Here is a 20157-nt window from a genome sequence, read left to right on the forward strand (position 1 = left end):
ATTTTAAAACAAATTCTACAAAATGTTATTTAAAATAAAGGCATTTACTTTTATGATAATTTTTTTTAAAAAAAAAAATCTATTATGAAAAATATATAATTTTAAAATATAAGGAATTAGAGAAAATGATAGTTTAGTCTCTAAAAAAATATATTTATAATTTTTGCTTTCTATGAGAGTGGTAATAGTATTTAATGCATCCTTAATAAATGCTTAACAAAATCGTTTGTAATTTACCTTTATTATTATTATTATTATTATTTAAATTTTTTATTTTTAAATGTTAAGTAGTATTTAATAATTGTTTCCATAAAAGATAAGAGAATTTTTTTAAAAAAATTTTGATAGATAAAGGACATATAATATTTTTATAGTAGTTAAGGTTTGTCAATATTTTCACAGAGAAAATTTGACTCAGAGAAATTTCGCCAGACTCAAAAAAATTTCAGTCTCGACACAGAAAAAGTTAAATTTTTACAGTAAAATTTCTTTAATTTCACAAAAGATTTTTAAAATTTCTCTAATATGATTATAGAAAAATCTTATTTAAAGTCCTTAACTAATAAAAAAATAAATAAATTTAAATCTCTCCTACACAAAAAAAGGACTAATTTTTTTCAAAAAATATGAGTTTAAAAAACGGAAAGGCCAATAGAATCCAAACGCGTATCGACCTCTCTTCCGCATTAGAGAGACCTCACCGACAAAAGATACACTCCGCCATTCTACTCCATTAGAAGACACAGAGAGCTATGCGTTTGTAGAGAGAGAGAGAGTGAGAGAGAAGGGGCGGTTAGAGATGGTTTGTTCAGGTAGAATTCTGGCGGTTTCTTGCCCTATATCGACTTTGATTCCCCACAATTCAGTGTTCCAAAACTCAAGATTCCTCCTTCAAGTAAAGCTCAAATCCACCCACAAATGGCGACCCATGGCCTCCGAACCTGAGGCTTCTTCATTTGCTCCTTCAATTGATTCTGATTCTACCGATATAAACGCCCCTGGGTAACCAATCTCTATACTATTCTACATATATTCGCATTTTTTTTGTTATGTTTTGATTTGAATTTGAATTTGAATTTGAAGTTTATATGTGATATCACTTGTTTCTAGTTCAGCTGGAAAAAAAAACAGAAGATAGATTAACAATTCTTGTTTTTTCTTGAGTAGTTTGGAACTTGACTGCTCAGAGCAACTCCAACAGTTGCTATCTAATCATGCTATTGCTACATTTTGGCACAATAGGAGTATCATGCCCAATTTTAGGACGATGAATGTTTGACTATTGAATGGCTCTATATTGCCCCGAAAAAAGTTGATTTTTTTTTTTAACAAATATAAATACAATAAAGTTAATAATTAATATACACAACTATTTTAGGATACAAGAGCTTATTTGGTTGGACGGATTATAACATAGGATTGGAATTATTAAACCATGGAACTCACATTCGATTGTTTGGTTGCAATTTTTGTTATTCGGATTAGATTTTGATAGATGATCTATCCAACAAAATTGGCAAACTTTTTATTCCTACAACTAATAATACAAAACAAACATATAATTGAGATCATATTTTTCTATTTATATTGCAAAATAAACGTGAACAGGAAGAAATTATTACCTCTCTAATCCAACTAGATAACCAATGTTACACTAACAATATGGATTGTTAATCCCCCAACTATTAATCTTGCTAATCAAACAAGGCTCAAAGGTATTTGTACTTACACAGATTTCTGTGCACGTGAACAATACATGATCCATTCTTTAGACCTCTGACAATAATTTGCTCCTGAAAGAATCACGATGGGGAAAAGAAATTAGAGGTACAGAGATTATAGATTCATTTATCACTTCCCTAGTCTAACATGAACGAACTCCAATCCATGTGGCTAATGGTTATCCCAAATACTTAGCATCATGCACGCATCTACCACTGATAAATTGCACCACCAAACGGGACTGACTGGCTATATCGGCCGAGCACATTGTTTTATTCGGCTCGGTTCCTATTGATAATGAGAGTAGCCCAATAACCAAGCCGGTCATATCATAGGTAGACCGGTTGATATGTAGACCAGTTCGGCCCACACCCATCTGCCCACCGGGCTTGCACAACTTGCCCATTCAACCAGTCGAAGACTGGGCCCAAGCCCACTGGGCTTCTGATTGGTCTTGCTTAGCCACCCATCTTGGTCCTTATTTTAGGCCATTAAGATGGCCCAACCTAGGCCCACAATGTATCTTGGCAGCCCAATAGCCCTGGCCTTCCCGGTCAGAATTGCTACCACAGTATCCATTAATTATAGTCTAAACAAATCTAAACCCATCAATTAGTCGATTGGTTCTCATCAGCACTTGACTTTGAGATGTGGATCATCCGCATGGCATGTTCTATTTTTAAAAAAAATACTAACTTTCATAGTAGAACAATTTTAATTCAAAGTACAATTTGAAGGAATTCCATCATAAAATACTAACTGTCAAATTTTATTTAATTTATTTTAATATTAAGTTAATGAGTTGAATTTTTAATATTAATTGTTGGATTACAAATATATATATATATATATATATAAAATAAAAGATAGGGTAAATTACAAATACTTGCCCTGAGGTTAGCTTAAAGTATAGAATTGCCCACTGTGATTTGAGAAATTACAAATATTCCCTTGTTAGAAATTTTTATTTAACAGAATTAACTAAAAAAATGAAATCTATAATTGCTTTCTTATACAATAATAAAATTACCTAAATTATTAATTGAAACATATTTCTAACATCATTAAAAATTATTAATTGACTTGATGATTTATTAATAAAATGAGCTATTTATTATGAAATTAGAAATCTCAGGGGGTAGAACGTAATTTCCAGAACCACAGGAGGCGATTCGTATTTTAATCAAATCTCAGGGAGTGTATTTGTAATTTACCCTAAAAGATACTGCGAATACCTATAATTAAGTACGTATGATTGTATCGTATGGTAGAAATTGAATTGTGCCAGAGCAGAGCTCTCAAAATTGACAATATAACATGCTAAAATATGACATTATCACAATTGAAATAACATGATTTGCTGGAGATGGCCTTAATTTCCAACATATTGCTGGATGAAACATGTTTGATCTTCTTGTTGACATATGGCTAAGATAAACAAACCCACAAAGAATTAAGGTGTGACATGCCGTTACATGCTATTGTCAAAGGTTGTGTGTTTGGGTGCAGGTTTTGTATTATTGAAGGACCCGAAACAGTGAGGGATTTTGCCAAAATGGAACTGCAAGAAATTCTAGATAATGTACGAAGCCGGAGAAACAAAATATTTTTGCATATGGAGGAGGTGAGTTTTAGAGGTATAACTTTTTGTTCATTGGCATCCTTGACGATACTGTAATGATTTTTTTCATTAGTTTTGCGAAGGTAAGATTTATGTTGCATAACAATGGGGACTAAACTGGGTGTAGTGTTATATATATATATATATATATATGTACCAAGGCAAGAATTTTAATGTGCAAGACCTTGAACATTGCTCTCCAAAGGAAGAATCACTTGAACATCAAGCCGGCTAAAATCCACTATGAATCAAAAGAGTACAAGGTTCAAGACGAAAGGACTAAAAACACAAGTGGGATTAACCTCACTCAAGTAATCTTCATGTAAGCTTCTGGCTCGTGCCCTAGGGTTGCCCACGAGCTGGTTTTGGCCGGATTGGGTCACGGGTTTGACCCGACCCGCAGTATTGTGGGTTAATAGAATTTGATCTGCAGTCGCTAGGAATGCGGTTTTTGGTTTGTGCAGGTGGGTTAATCGGGTTCAAGGGTGTGTGTAGATCAGTTGGGTGGGTTAAAATTTTTGTTTTCTGTAGAAAAATTTAATGTATAAAGAGAAATAGAGAATTGTATAGATATTGATTGTATTATTGATTGTTGTAATGTTATATCTATTACAATGATTCATGATTCCTATATATAGAAGAGGGTGAGTGTGTAGTAGGTAAGGAGTAGGTGAAGTGGAGGTGGTAGTGGTGTAGTGGGTTAGGTTTAGTGGAGTAGGTGAGGTGGTAGTGGTGTAGTGGGTTAGGTTTAGTGGAGTAGGTTTAAGTGGGTGAAGTAGGTGGAGAGTAGGTGGATTTTAACAGCCCCCCGCAAACTCAAGGGGGATAGGAACTAACCAACTTGAGTTTGGAGAGAGGAACAAAATAAGAAAATACATAAAAATAAAAGAGGATATGTGACACTGTATGGTCGTGTCAGACCATTGGTGAAGACACTGGATGGTGGTGTCATAACGTTGTAGAGGACACTGTATGGGGGTGTCATAACGTTGTAGAGGACACTGTATGGTGGTGTCATAACGGTGTAGAGGACACTGGATGGCGGTGTCAGACCGATGTAGAAGACAGTTTATGGGGTCATGTCGGACCGTTGTAGCAGATAATGCTGTGACAGTTGGTGTGACAGTTTACGGAGTCTTGCTGGACCCTTGTAGAAACTAACCGGAATCAATGTCGGGACAGTTTACAGAGTCTTGTCGGACCCATAAAGGAGCTAACCGGAATCAATGTCGGGACAGTTTACAGAGTCTTGTCGGACCCATGAAGGAGCTAACCGGAATCAATGTCGGGACAGTTTACAGAGTCTTGTCGGACCCTTGTAGAAACTAACCGGAATCTATGTCGGGACAGTTTACAGAGTCTTGTCGGACCCATGGAAAAGCTAACCGGAATCAAATGTCGGGACAGTTTACAAAGTCTTGTCGGACCCCTAAAAAGTCACACCCTCAAAAGGTGTGCCCAATCTTTCAAAAGGCGTGCCATCAAAAGGCGTGCCCAATCCATAAAAAGACGTGCCATCAAAAGGCGAGCCCAAGTCATAAAAAGATGTGCCGGACATGATGGCGAGGCACGTGAGTGCCTTGACTGGCGCGCCCGTTTGTCGTCTGGCGTCAAGTGGCGCGCGATACGCGTGGCTGCCTCGCTATTTAACCAAGGTTGATGCTGAGGCTGAGGCTGAGGCAGAGGCAGACAAAAAAACTTCTGAAAATCCTCTGAAAACAACTCTTCCTTTGCTGAGAAAGAAACTCTGTAATACTCTGTAACCAACCCGTCTCTGAAACACTCAGCAACATGGCCTCTTCTTCCCGTCCAGCTACCCAGAACATGGCCTCTTCTTCCCGTGGTCTGCTTACTCTCTTTCCTGACCTCAACGAGTCCACAAGAGAGATAACCGGTGCGGTTGCCCTTGAACCTCAACCAAACGCCCCTGAGTTTGCTCCGTTGACCTTTCCTATGCGGTCTGTGGAGCAAAGAATGGCAGCGCAATCAGATATTGAGGCGAATCAGTATACTTTGAAGTCATGTGTGGAAACCATGACTGCGGTCACAAACTTGTCGCACCGGCTGCAGAGTAGGACAAATGAGGTGCAGCAGTTAAACGCCCAACTGGCTCTGCTCCAACGCATGTATAAGGATGCGCGAGCAGAGATAAGTGTGCTAAAGGCGGAAAATAAGGAACTGAAGCGGAAGGCCACCGTTATGTTCCGATTTGGAGGTCCGCCATATGCTGCAGTGGAGGAGCAGGGAGTAGTGATCGTGCCCAGTGGAGTGGGTGCGGGAAACACAGAGGCAGCACCGGCAAGGGCCGCCCAGGACGGAGGCAAGAAAAAGCGACCCGCAGCAGAGTAGAGAAGCAAAATCCCGCCTGTGGATGTGGTTGTTTTGTGTGTGTGTGTGTGTGTTTTTTTTTTTTTTTTTTTTTTTTGTTTTGTTTTTTTTTGTTTTGTTTTGTTTTTTTTTTTGGTGTAAAATGCTAATCGGGGTTGATCCCCGGCATGAAGAAATGACAAGTTTGTAAATTTTTTTTTTTTTTTTTTTTTTTTTTTTTTTTTGGGAGTGTTGTGTTGAAAAAATAAAAATAAAATGAAAGAAAACAAGGGAGAAAGAAAATAGATAAAAAAAATATGTATAGATGGATTATATGAAAAATATCAGGGTGATTGTTTCAAAAATAAAGTGGGGGTATGTAAAAAGGAGGAAAAGTGATTTGGAAAAAATAAATAAAAAATAAGTGATTTTAAAATCAAATGGAGGAGAGTTTGAGTAATAGAATATAATAAAAAGAGATATATATATATATATATATATATATATATATATATAAAGTAAAGAAGGTGGGGAACAACATGATAAGGGTGTATTTTAAAATGATAAATAAAAGAAAGTTGAAGACAACATGATACCGGTGTGTATGGATGTGATAATGAGAGTGAAACAAACTTGGTGAGTGTGATTAAATAAATAAAAGAAGAATGGGTGTGCTTTCCTTAGTGCTCCTCTCTCTGCCTTCAAAGTCGAGATTGGTCTCTCCAAACGAAGGCTCAACATTCAAATCATTGTAGTCCTCTGAAAAGGTTCTAACCATGTGCCACAAAATTGGCCCCACCATTATTTGCCTGATAGATAGATGGCTGGAAGCCCTTGACAACACCAGCACCACATATGGACAAATGCATACACACACAATCACAGCGCTGGCACCACCGATGAGTATGGTGGATAGCCTCCTGTGGGCCATCTCTAACACCTCATCATCTCTATAACCAGATACTGATATTAAACAGAATGTTAATATAAATATCAGCAGCCCATAATCGTATCTTGCTTTCATTCTTGGAAAAAATCTTATGAATGTCACTACTGCAGCTAGTATGAAGACGAAAAAGCCCAAGTAGTATGGGCTCACATATTTCTCCAGAAAAACTAGCAATTCGATGAGCTCCAACGCCAAGAGTACTAGCAAGCAGTGTTGCAAAACCCCTATTTACACCCCTTCCAAGTGTTGCACCCACAGAGAAGTCAAAGACAACAACAATAGTAAGAACAGCCCACATTGCAGAGACACCAAAACCATCATAGAGAGGGTCACAGTAGTAGAACTAAAAGGTTGAGAAGGTGGTTGATCTTTGTATGTAGAGAAGTCGCCTCTGGTGGCGGCGAACTGGAAGCTATATGTATTGATAGAGATGACAGTGGAATAGGTTGAGGTCCGGCGGGCGGCTAAGGTGAGGTTGCCGCCCGCCGGGGAAGCGAAAATACTAGGTTCTAAACCTGCTTTGATACCATGTAGAAAAATTTAATGTATAAAGAGAAATAGAGAATTGTATAGATATTGATTGTATTATTGATTGTTGTAATGTTATATCTATTACAATGATTCATGATTCCTATATATAGAAGAGGGTGAGTGTGTAGTAGGTAAGGAGTAGGTGAAGTGGAGGTGGTAGTGGTGTAGTGGGTTAGGTTTAGTGGAGTAGGTGAGGTGGTAGTGGTGTAGTGGGTTAGGTTTAGTGGAGTAGGTTTAAGTGGGTGAAGTAGGTGGAGAGTAGGTGGATTTTAACATTTTCCTTGAAATTTTCTTTGACAACTAACAAATTTCTATTCAAAAACTTCACTCTGTATGCATGATTTTTATTAAAATAGTAAAATAAATTTAATAATAAAATAATATGTATGAAAATTATTGGATTTTGGAAAATTTAGACAAAAAACTATGATTTTCAAATTAAATTATTGGGTTTTGAGAAATTTATGTATATATATGAGTTAATGAAAATATATACATATATATATACATTTATATATGTTGAATCCATTGCTTTCAAGAAAACTGAGTCAACATGAATGAATATATATATATAATAAATATATAGATGATGAAGATGATGATGATTGATGTATGTATATATATTACCTGATGAATGTGTTGAATCTATTCTCTTCAAGGTTTTCACTTTCAGTAGTCGGCAAAGAGAGAGGAGAAGAGAGAAAGAAGAGATGAGAAAGGAAGCGTGTGGTTGTTGTGTTGCTAGGGTTTAAATTTTTTTAAAAAAAATGTACGGGTGGGTTGGTTTCTTCCGGGTCCAACCACTTAACCCGCAACCCGAGTTTCTCTCTAAAATAGACCTGCATCCGACCCTAACCATTAGTCAAAACTGCCCAAATCACTGCGGGTAGGGTTGGATCGGGTTGGTTGGACATGTCGGCTATTTTTATGCCCAGCCCTATCGTGCTCTACTTCATCTGGCTTTAACTCAGTAGACAACTCATTGATTCACCACTGATAAGCAAAACACCTCACTTCAATCTCCACTTTTTGCAGCTCTGTTACACAACGTAAGTGGATGAGTATGACCATATGAGATGCAACTATGTTTGTGGGTTTTTGAAAAATTACTTTGTACACACGAATTTTGTGTCCTACAATAAAGATGTGAAAAAGTAGCACAAATATTCAATTTTTATTAATTATAATAAAGTAGGTACAATCCTCTATGGTTTTCTCTATTACAAAATGAACAAATCCTCTGATTCAATCTCCAAGATGAGCTACAGTCCAATGGTTGTAGAAGCTTGTTGTTAAACCGAGCAAGTTGATGGATTTCTTCAAGTCTTCGCATAGAGAAACTTGAAGAAAAGATGCTTGATCGAGGGCTTGAATGGCTTGATCTCAAACAAACTTTGAAATGATCTGTTTGAAAGAAAAGATCAAATTTTTATTTGTAACTTGAAAAGGATTGGCACCAATTTAGAGTGCTTAATAATCCTTCATTTTAGGTTTGAAGAGTTTTCAAAGAGAATTTTAAGAAGAGAATTTGATAGATTCTTGAGATTGCTTAGGTGCTTACAAGACCTTAGCCAAATGAGTGTGTCCCAATAGTGAGAGCCTCTATTTATAGGCTTACAAGAAAAGAGACAATTTTGGACACTCCAAAATTTATTTTAATTTCCAAGAAAAATAGAAATTTATCTCACTTTATGGAAATAATTTGCATTGAAATTTGAATTTGAATTATTTCACCAAATCTTGACAAAATATCTTCGCAAGCCCCACACCTTCGGTTTAAACCAATTTGTCAAAATGGATTAACACGTTTTTTTTGGTGTGACCCATAATTTAAATGGGTTGGCATCCATAATTTTGGTCGGTCCCACACCTATTGGGAGACTTTGACCATTTTAATTTTGACTAATAAAGAACATTTTATTTGTAAAAATTTTAATATCTACACACTCAATCATGAAACTCTCAAATGTTTTTCTCACAAAAGATCTAGTTCATTGATTGGGAAGACAATGGATTTCAAGAGAACAAAGTAAAGCCAAGTACACCTAAGTTTTGTCTCTCAAAATTGTGTGTGTTTCATGCATGAGAAATTAGGTTACTGTTTTATAATAAAATCATAAAGTGCAATCCTAATTAGGCCAGGTTTCGGTTGCCCATTCAAACGACTGGTTTCTAGTGCTAGCTACTAGTTTGTAATTTGATGTGGTGGCTCGCTTGATCTCCTATTGATCAGACATGGAATGGAGGCTACTAGAGTGTGTGGGTGAGTGAGGTTAGAGGCAATCGGTTGTTGGCCTTTGGGAAGATGGCGGGCACTTCAATGGCTTGAGATCACTGGAGATGGAAGAGGAGAAGACCACGACAAGCTTAGAGAGGCAAGGGGTGGCAGTGAGAGACCTTGAACACGTTGTATATATTGTTGTTATGATTCTTGTTGTTCTTGTGGCTGCACTTATGATACTGTTATATAGACTCCAGGAGTATTGGAGCCCAATCAATCTAGAGACAGGTGGCAAGTTCTCCTCGACCCGACATAATGGTGATATCAACCCTACTAGCTGTCTTATGATTCAAGTCCTTGGGAAGGTTGCATCATAGGAGTTACAGGCGTAGGTATGATGTCTTGAGAGGCGCATCATATATGCAACAAGTGTGGATGTAAGGTCAACGTCTCCTTTCTCTAAGGTAGAACTGTCACAACAGAGAGATAGTTACATGACCTTGATGATCCCGAGGTCTTAACCTCCAATCCACAATCCTCCAATGATCCCAAGCGGGGGTGCCTAGGTCCTGTTCCCAACCTAGGCATCCAAGTGGGTGAGCACCCTGAGTAGCTAAGTGAACATAGGTGAGCCAAGGGTCCAACTATGTTGTTATGGAGTTGGGGTAAGTGGGCAAAGAATATATTTCTTATGAGTCATGACGGACCATGGAGAGCTCTAGGTGAGCCAACTCTATTAAAGTGAGTTGTGGTCCTGTTTCATACTTGGTGGTGTGTTTGCCTCCGTTTAGGCTAGGCATACAGCCCTAACTCATTGTAGTGCCTTAGAGCTCTGCCACATGAATGTATGATGGTGATGATGTGACACCCGTGGGGCTCGCCACGTGTCAAGTACGATATAGATACCCATAGAGTGTTTTTGGAAAATAAAACTTGAGCCAAAAGAAGTTTCTCGTTATGTGGGACCTACCGGAATGTGATTTGTGAAAAATTTCACAGCTTGCTTGAGGGGCCTTCAAATGGGCATTGACCTGGAGACCTTTGGAAGCATGCTGACAAATTTATTTCATGTAGCTAATACTTAAGAGTTATTGTTGTTTTGGCATCATGTATCTAATACTTGTACACTCAAAAAAACTTTCATAGGTTCGCCGGCTGCGGATACAGCAGAGGATAAAAAGTGCTGAACTTGGAATTCTAAAGGAAGAACAAGAAAATGAACTTCCAGATTTTCCCTCATTCATTCCATTCTTGCCTCCATTGGTAAGGTTTCTTACAATGTATTTGTACTCCTTCTGCAACGGCTCAATGACATAAATTTTGTTCCGCGTTATCTATATCTTTACCCTTGTTGTCTATGAATAAACAGAATTCAGTTCCTTTGCTTCCCTTCAAGAGATTCTTCATATAATGATTGACAAATATATTTCATGCAGAGCTCAGCAAATCTTAAGCTGTACTATGCTAGCTGTTTCTCTCTTATTGCCGGGATTATCCTTTTTGGTGGACTTCTAGCACCAATTGTAAGTTTTCTTTCACTTGAATATTAGAATCAAGGTAGTAAATTAACCAGTGACTAACAGGAAACATAATATTAAGTCTCAAATCAGACCTAAACATCATTTGATGATGCAGTAAATGGGCTCCATGCAAAACTCCATTCCCCCCCTTTTTATTTGCATTGCATGTTGTGCATCAATTTTCTATTACATGTATAAAATAAGTTAAAACCTTATTGAGGACCAACACTCAAACTTAGTGTAAAAAGCTAGAATACTTTAGTTTACCTCAGTCTTGGGATGTCTACAAACTAGTAGGGTTGTAGGAACAACGTTATGAGATCAAGTTGACATTTTCTTTGTTCTTAAAAAGGCATGAATCCTGTCCATACCCTAACCAGTTCCCCTTTCAAATGCTTATTTTATTTCAGTTGGAGCTGAAATTGGGACTAGGAGGCACGTCATATGAAGATTTTATTCGTAGTCTGCATCTGCCAATGCAGTTGAGGTACTCATTTATGGAATGTAACCATATATATTTCCATTGTTGTAAGTTCTGATTGTTCCGCGTTTTACTTAAAATTCCTTGTACCAGATGATTCGTTTGGAATGATCTGTTGTCTGTGCATTTGACTCCTTCAGACTACTTGTTTAGCTTGGGTAATTTGTCTTAGAAACTACAAGGAAGATATATAATCTGTCATTCAGCTTGGGAATCATATATGTGTCTGTTGCTGATTCATTTAGGATAGTAGAAAAGATTATGTGAAGTTTTTAATGACAGATAATAATTGAGACAATGCAAGGTCAACTCACCTGTTAATAAGATTCAGAGACCGAACTGTGTTGCTCTTGTACAGTTTCATTCGTTACCCATTTTTTCACCACCATCCAAATAGCAATTATATACCTTATAAGTTATATGGATGGAAGCTTGCCAGTGGTTGCCCTATTCTCAACTAAAGAACTGTTGCTCATCTTAACATTGCACTGTCATTCCATCTACATAGCATTTGTGTTACATTATTCTGGAGAGGTGCTTCAGTGCAAAATGGTCCCTAAGGCGTAAGACACAACAACATTACTCATAGTTCATTCATTTTGCATTTCATATGATTTGACATGTTCATCATTGTATTAAAATTAAAAGCTAATATTCTGAAAGACCCCTATTTTTTTATTCTACATATCTTTTTGGTACTTGAAGGAGGATATGAGTTTCCATAGAGCCAACTATAGAAAACGAATTTATGTAGACAACCCTAAGTGATTGGGTTTAAGGCTTGTAGAGTTGAGTAGTTTTATTTGTTCGTTTTTCTTTTCGTTTGGGTGGGGAGTGGAGTGAGGGGGAAGGTAATTTAAAGTTGATTGTTAATTTTCTTTTGAAAATAAAAGTACATAGAAATTTAAAGCATATATATCAGCCATATTACAAGCACAGATATAGAATTGAAAGTTTAAATTTTGTTTCCAGGGTTTTAGAAGTTCCAGAATTTAAGATGTTAAGAGCTTTGTTTAACCTTTTCTGTGATATGATATATTTAACTGATGCGTATACACTGTTGCTTCTAGTTTTTAGTACTTAGGATTTCTGTTGTTGGAATTGCAGTGAGGTTGATCCTATTGTCGCATCATTCTCTGGGGGAGCTGTTGGAGTGATCTCGGCCTTGATGGTCGTTGAAATAAATAATGTAAAACAGCAAGAGGATAAAAGATGCAAGTATTGTCTTGGAACCGGTATGCATTTTGAAACAAATCCTAGTTTGTGAAACCCATTTTTAAGGTTTTCTCTGTAGGTTTAATATCTTTGTTTGAGATAGGTGCTTGCCTATGGGTCCTGCGCCATGCAATAATTTTTTTTCCAGTTCAAAGTGAAGTATCCATGGTTATGTTTACAGTCTTATTTGTAGTTTATCTAGAGTTAGTTTACTGCTCGTTGCTTTTGTTTATGTTTTATTTTTTTAATGTTTTAAGTCAAGGGTATTTTGGTTAACTGAAGAATTGATGAACACGAGTTGTGTTTTTACTCTACCAGTAATATGGGTTAAGTTGTCTGTTTTGGAATATATGGTCTACATTAGGTTTAAAATATTCTGAATCATCCAAACTTCATAGTTTCTAAACTGAAGTCTTGTAGTCCTAATAAAATTGGGAAACTCTTGCAACTTGTAATTATGCACAAAATGTTTCTTTTCAATTAAGAGTTGAGTATTAGAAAATTGATATTGTCTTTGTGAGATTTTGTTTAATTCATTTGAGGTTAAGCCTCTCTTCTTGCTTTCTTATTTTCTTTGCAGGTTACTAGGAGTGTTGTTCTTGGGTTATTGTTTCAATACCCAAGCCACAACCCTGATTTTAATCCGTATTGTCCATATCTCTTTCCCCTACCACCAAAGTACCTTAAAAGAGCTGCTGTCTAGAGGGTTCCAGCTACTTCCCTCTGGAAATCCATCAACCCAAGAGTTTCAGAATCAAGCTAATTTTAGCTGATGAAAATTAAGCTAATCTCAGTTTCTACCTTTCGCAACTCTACATTAGCAGCTTTCCTAAACCTAAACGTACTGCAAAACTCAATTCTAGGCACCTTATTCTAACTTTTCTAAGCTGTCGTACATATTTCTGCTCCTACCAAAGTTCGTGTAGAAATTATTTGCAGCTTATTCTAAGTGTTTGGATTCTAGATTTATTGAGTGAAAGGAAATAGATGGGGAAAAGTAAAGGAAAAGGAGAAGGAAATGAGAGAATCCAAATTCCATGCTCTTGTTTGATTAAATTGAGGAGGAAATGGATAGACATTTCTCAAGAAATTGTCTACCATGACCAATAAGCTCACTACTCCCAAACCCATCACACCACGCGTGATTTCTAACCCATGCATATGGATATAAATATGTAGGAATAGAATGGATTCCAAAAAGAGAGGGTCAAAACTGTGAACCAAAACTGGACCTTGTGATTTAAAGATCTTCAATCTCTAGAGAGAAAGGGTAGATGGAGATTGTATTGCTTTCATCCTATGGATTGAAAGCTCTTGCAGTCCATGAAAACTAAGAATAGAAATTGATGCTTTCAGAATCCATTATGCTCTTCTTCATTGCAAAAGCTAAAACGCTGTTTTTCCAATTGATGATATTGTAAATAACATTTTATAAAAAAGAAAAAGAAAAAAAGAGTTGTTTCCAGGCAATAAAGTTTGGATTTTTCCATGCGGTGATTTTGGTACCCATTTGGATCATACAGTTAAATCCGATGCGAATTGCGCCATCCATCAAAGGTTGACTCAAACATTGAGGGCTATTTGTGAGAGAGATGCTTCTTGTCAGGATATTTCTATGCAATCCAACTTCCTGAAACATGAGAGAAGATAGCTTGTGCCTTGTGGATTAAGATCGAGCGCACTGTTTTTGATTTGGAGGAAGACAGTGTCATTGGCTGAGCTGTGTGGTGGATTTATGCTCTTTGCCCCAAACTCAAGCCCATCACAACTTCTGCCACCGACTTGCCAGTGACCTCCCCTCTGTCATCTTCTCAGTCAACTACCACTTGCTCCGTAACCATCTTCCATCTCAGTTCAATGATGGCTTTGACGCCCAAAAGTCCATCAATGATGCCACCTTGCCAACTAATGCAAACCTCGACTAGTGGAGTCTTATGAATTTTCTCCCTGTGTCCCATTGGCGTTCCTCAACAAAAATGATTCTCCTTGGTCCTTTCTCTTTTATTTTTCCATCACAACCAAACAAAAGAAGTATTTATTTCATATTCCCTCCATAAATCTGGAATCCACACAACCTTAATGATCACACCCCTATGTTCTGTTGGAACCAAGGATCAAAATTTTGGTTTGGTATGTTGTTTCCTAGAGCTTAAGCTAGGAAATGGGTCCAACAATGTATATTAAGCTATCCAACACCATCCCTCACGTGCAAACAACCAAATAGAGAAGAAACTAAATGGAGGCAGAATACCAAATTTCGACGGAGAGACTTGAACCCAAGATCTCTGTCAACCTAAGCTTTGATACCATGTTAAGTCACCAATTTTTCCAAAAAGTTAAGCTATTAGGAAATGGGTACACTGTATATCATGCTATCCAACAAATGTCTTGATGTCTATGAATATGGAAGCTCATAAAATAAAATAAAAAAAAGGCTTAAGGGCTTAGTTAGGGTCGATGTGCCACTATAAGAAAATACTTCAGAAAAATGCAAAATTTTAGTAGTAGGGATTAAAAAAAAAGCGATTTAATCATGCTTGTTTTATTGTCTCTCTATCTCTCCTCTTCTCCTATCTAGTTTCAATTTCCCTAATAATTTTAACAATTTTTCTTTATTCTCAAAATTTTCTTTTGATAAAAAGAGGCAAATAGAAATGAAAATTCTTAAATATTCTTAATAGGTGGTTGAAACAACTCATTGTTTTGATATATTTCGGTTAAAAAATTGGGTATTTCGGTATTTCACTAATGTTTCATTTTGGTTTCTAGGAAACAGAAACGCTTCTGTCGTTTCGATGGAAAAGAAATGGAATTTTGTTCCTAGGTTGGAATGGTGAGAAGATAATCATAGGAGACTATTTGTTACAATAGAAGGATTTGCAATTGGAACTCTTGTCCAATAATCTGAATTTAGTCTTTTCTTTTCTCTTTCCTTTTTCGTCTCTTTTCTTCTTCTTGACTACTAAATGACTTCTGCACATATTTGAACCCATGGTTATAAAATATGACATCTATACTTGGTGTGCTTATATGCTGCTCATCTAATTGATGCAGGATATCTTGCTTGTGCTCGTTGTTCAAGCTCAGGAGCACTTGTCCTTATTGAACCGGAGTCAACAGTTAATGCTAGAGATCAGCCCTTATCACCACCTAAAACTGAACGATGTTCAAACTGTTCCGGTGCTGGAAAGGTTAGACATCTGGATTTCAGTTATTATATTTATTTTCCTCATGTCATATATGATCTATTTACATTTGCTATGGGTGGGACTTTGGAGGATCGCCCATTCTCCAGGTGCCATGCATTATGTATATAGCTTATATGCATGAAAACCGCCTCAATGGTTGTGAGATACTCCCATGAAAAGATTATGGAGATGTCTTCTTGTATTATCAGGAAAAGGAAAGATTTAATTTTGAATGCTTGGAAGCCCTTCTTATGATTATTTTTTGAGCTAGATTACTGACTTCAACGTGCTTGACTTAATTCTCTTTTGTTGGTTTCATAAGCTGACCTGTTTGATTATATCTTTGTTTCCCTACCGGAGCTGTGGAAGTCATCATAATGATTAGCTTTGTGGATAATCCCTTGACAGTAATTGAGTTGACATTGATGGCTTGTGTTGGTTGCTATTTGTTATTTCCTTAGTAGAGAAGGGTATTAAGGTGCTTTTGTAGTTCTTTTGAAGTCGAGAAAATCACTATGTTAATAAAGAAAAGTGATAACACATGTGAGCAAAAAAACAACTAAAAAAGCAATTGCCAAACTTGCAACTTTGCCAATGTTAAGATGCCTATGCAAATTATTATTATTATTATTATTTTTTAATAGGTGGATGCTAAATCATGATTTTAGTGAGGAGCTTGTAGTGATAATACGTGCAGTCTCCAAATTGCGACTTTGGAGAATTATGCAAAAAAATTTCTTAAACACCTTTCCATTTTGCAGGTCATGTGCCCTACGTGCCTCTGTACAGGGATGGCAATGGCAAGCGAGCACGATCCACGGATTGATCCCTTTGATTAGAAAAACATATCATTTCCTACTTCTACTTGTACTATTTGAGATGTATAGTTGTTTTGCATTGGATACATATGTGTACATATTTTTAGCGTATTCTGTGTATACAAATTGTTTGACAAGCAATACCCCTTTTTACAAATGTAAAACACACATTATTATTTGTCTTGATCAAAGAATTTTCATTGTAAAATTCCTCTTAGTTGGAATGTTTGTGCTTCATGTGTGTTTAATTGATTCCAGGTTAACTTTACTAGTAACACATATAACCAAACTGTTGTATGATTATGGCAAAAATAGTCACTAGATGCTTCATGTGTGTTTAATTATCGTACTCCTTTTTGTCTCCTCTTCTTCTTCTTCTTCTTCTTTTTTTTTTTTTTTTTTTTCAGATAAAAAGATATCACATGAATTCACTGGCAATCACTTGTATAGAAATTTCTTTTGATTATTTTTTACTAAAAAATAAAAATAAAAAACTACTATCATTTGACAGAGCATATATATTTATAGTATTTATCAAATGTATTAGTTTTATTAATAATTATTTTTTTCTTTTAAAAGAGCCAAAAGAAAAGGCTAAAAAAAAAAAAAAAAAAACAGTTGCCAACCATCACTTATCTTCCAAAGTCTTTCTTTGTAAATAAAGACCTCAATTTGACAAGGGGCAAAAGAGAAAAAGAAAAAAAAGAAAGAAAATTGCTTTTTAATATTTTTTTTTACATACTTATACTTTATTTTCCATACTCTTCTTAATACTTGTGGTGCTAATTACATCTTATTAAACCAACGGCGTTTAGTTTGTAAGAATATATGAATATCACAAAATATAGTTTATTAAAGGGAGTTTTTTTGATAAATTCACTTTCTAAGAGTTTTATTCCATCCAATTCATATTCTTTTTTACTACAACAATGCTAGAGGGTCACAATTTTTGTGGCCACAATGGCTCAAAACTGTCAAAACGATCGTTTTGACAGTTTTGAGCCATTGTGGCCACAAAAATTGTGGCCCTCAAACATTTTCCTTTTGACTATTCTATTAGGCCCTATTTGAGATAAGAAAATCAAAATACCCTTTTCATCTATTTATGTTCCATTTAGTTCACATTATTTTCTTATGTTTCAATAAGTCCTATGGGTGACATAATAACCAAAATACCCCTAATGTGAATGTTCATATTGTCAATGTGTAGGGGCTCGGCCCATGTCGATCCTCATGGGTGCCTGAAAAAATTCGAGTCGGGCCGGGGCGGGCCCGGCCCGTTGACAATGTGAATATTTACATTGACATGTTAACATTTACATTAATAGGAGTGTAAAATTGGCCCGCGTCCCGTGGCGGCACGAAACCCACCTACGGCCCATGGGCGGCCCGGGACGGGCCCGGTCCGGCCCGTTGACAATGTGAATATTCACATTGACGTGTTAATATTCACATTGATAAGAGTACAAAATTGGCCCGAGGCCCATGGGCTGCCAAAAGCCCGCCCGCGGCCCTGGGCGGGCTCGGCTCGGCCTGGCCCGTTGACAATGTGAATATTCACATTGATATGTTAACATTCACATTGATAGGAGTATAAAATTAGCCCACACCTCATGGCTGCCCGAAACCCGCCCACGGCCCGGCTTGTTGACAATGTAAATATTCGCATTGACATGTTAACATTCACATTGATAAGAGTGTAAAATTGGCCCGCAACCCGTGAACGGCCCGAAGCCCGACCGCAGCCCAAGGCGGGCTTGGCCCGACCCGTGACAATGTGAATATTCACATTGACATGTTAACATTAATATTGATAGGAGTGTAAAATTTGCCCGCTGCCCGAAACTTGCCCGGGCCGGCCCAACCCGTTGACAATGTGAATATTCACATTGATATGTTAACATGCACATTGATAGAAATGTAGAATTGCCCCGCGGCCCGTGGGTTGCCCGAAGCCCACCCACGGCTCGGGGCAGGCTCGTTTAGGTCCGGACCCGAGCATGTCCGAGACCCTAGGCTAGGGCCTAGGCCATCACTTTGAAGCCTGGGCCAGCCCATCAGCCCACTTATGGCCCATTCAAGGCTCGGTCCAAGGCCCATTCAAGGCTCGGTCCAAGGCCCAGCCCGCCCGAGGCGCAATGTCTTTTTTTGTGAAAAATAATAAAATTTTGGTAAAAAAAATTAAAAAAAATGGCCAGGCCCGCCCAAGCCCGACCTAAGCTCGAGGCTAGGCCTAGGCCCACCGGCCCGACCAGAGGCTCGATCCATCGGCCCATCCAAAGCCCGAATACCCTTATGCCAGGGCTAGGGCCTAAGCCTAATTTTTTGGCCCGTGGGCCGGGCCGGGGCGACCCGGATTTTTTCAGACACCCACGAGACTCGATATGGGCCGGCCCGAGCCTCTACGCATTGATGATATAAACATTCACATTCACATTATGGATATTTTGATAATTATGTCTCCCATAGGACTTATTGAAACATAAGAAAATAATGTGGATTAAATAGAATATAAGTAGATGAAAATGGTATTTTAGTTTTCTTATCTCAAATAGGATTTAATGAAATAGTAAAAAAGAACGTAGGCTGCCCGAAGCCCGCCCGCGGCTCGGGAAAGGCTCGTTTGGGCCAGAACTCGAGCCTAGTCCGAGACCCTAGGCCATCACTTTGAAGCCCGGCCTGGCCCATCGGCCCGGTTAAGGCTCGGTCCCGCACCGAGGCCTAGTATCTTTTTTTGTGGAAAATAATAAAATTTTGGTAGAAAAAATTAAAAAGAATTAAAAAAAAATGGCCAGGCCAGCCCAAGCCCGACCCAAGCCTGAGGCTAGGCCCAGGCCCATCGGCCCGACCCGAGGCTCGACCCACCAGCTCAGGCCTGGACCCAAACGAGCCTGTCCCGGGCCGTGGGCAGGCTTCAGGCAGCCCACGGGCCGCGGGTCAATTCTACATTCCTATCAATGTGCATGTTAACATGTCAATGTGTCACATTGTTAACGGGCCGGGCCGGGCCTACCCCGGGCAGCGGGCAAATTTTACACTCCTATCAATGTTAATGTTAACATGTCAATGTGAATATTCATAATGTCACGGGTCGGGCTGCGGGCCAATTTACAATCTTATCAATGTGAATGTTAACATGTCAATGTGAATATTCACCTTGTCAACGGGCAGGGTTGGGCCCGCCCTAGGCCGCTGGCCAATTTTATACTCTTATTAATGTGAATGTTAACATGTCAATGTGAAAATTCACATTGTTAACAGGCTGGACCGGGCCCGCCCCGAACCGCCCACGGGCTGTGGGTAGGTTTCGGGCAGCCATGGGGTGCGGGCTAATTTTACACTTCTATCGATGTGAATGTTAACATGTCAATGTGAATATTCACATTGTCAACGGGCCGGGCCGGGCCCGCCCCGGGCCACGGGGGGGCTTTTGGCCGCCCATGGGCCGCGGACCAATTTTATACTCTCATCAATGTGAATGTTACCATGTCAATGTGAATATTCACATTGTTAACGGGCCCGCCCTGGGTCGTCCATGGGCCGCCGGCGGATTTCCCGCCGCCACGGGACGCGGGCCAATTTTG

General features: G+C 38.1%; 1 protein-coding gene across 2 annotated transcripts; it reads left to right on the forward strand.

Annotated features, from left to right (window-relative positions):
• Positions 1-603: 603 nt before the first annotated feature.
• Positions 604-16781, forward strand: LOC114293474 (protein ORANGE-GREEN, chloroplastic). 2 transcript variants are annotated; one of them, XR_003640072.2, is made up of 9 exons: positions 627-1002; positions 3232-3346; positions 10498-10614; positions 10788-10874; positions 11282-11358; positions 12460-12587; positions 15337-15400; positions 15622-15758; positions 16517-16781. XR_003640072.2 is itself a non-coding variant. In XM_028237549.2 (8 exons), exons 1-8 carry the CDS (start codon positions 800-802, stop codon positions 16592-16594), a joined length of 942 nt encoding a protein of 313 aa, XP_028093350.2. In that variant the 5' UTR covers positions 604-799; the 3' UTR covers positions 16595-16781. The 2 variants fall into 2 exon arrangements, 1 of the variants encoding a protein (XP_028093350.2); XM_028237549.2 differs by lacking the exon at positions 15337-15400 and having other exon boundaries at positions 604-1002.
• The last annotated feature ends 3376 nt before the right edge of the window (positions 16782-20157 follow it).

The sequence above is a fragment of the Camellia sinensis genome, chromosome 8 (genome assembly GCF_055761805.1).
Source record: "Camellia sinensis isolate YWXY chromosome 8, ASM5576180v1, whole genome shotgun sequence".
NCBI lineage: Eukaryota > Viridiplantae > Streptophyta > Magnoliopsida > Ericales > Theaceae > Camellia > Camellia sinensis.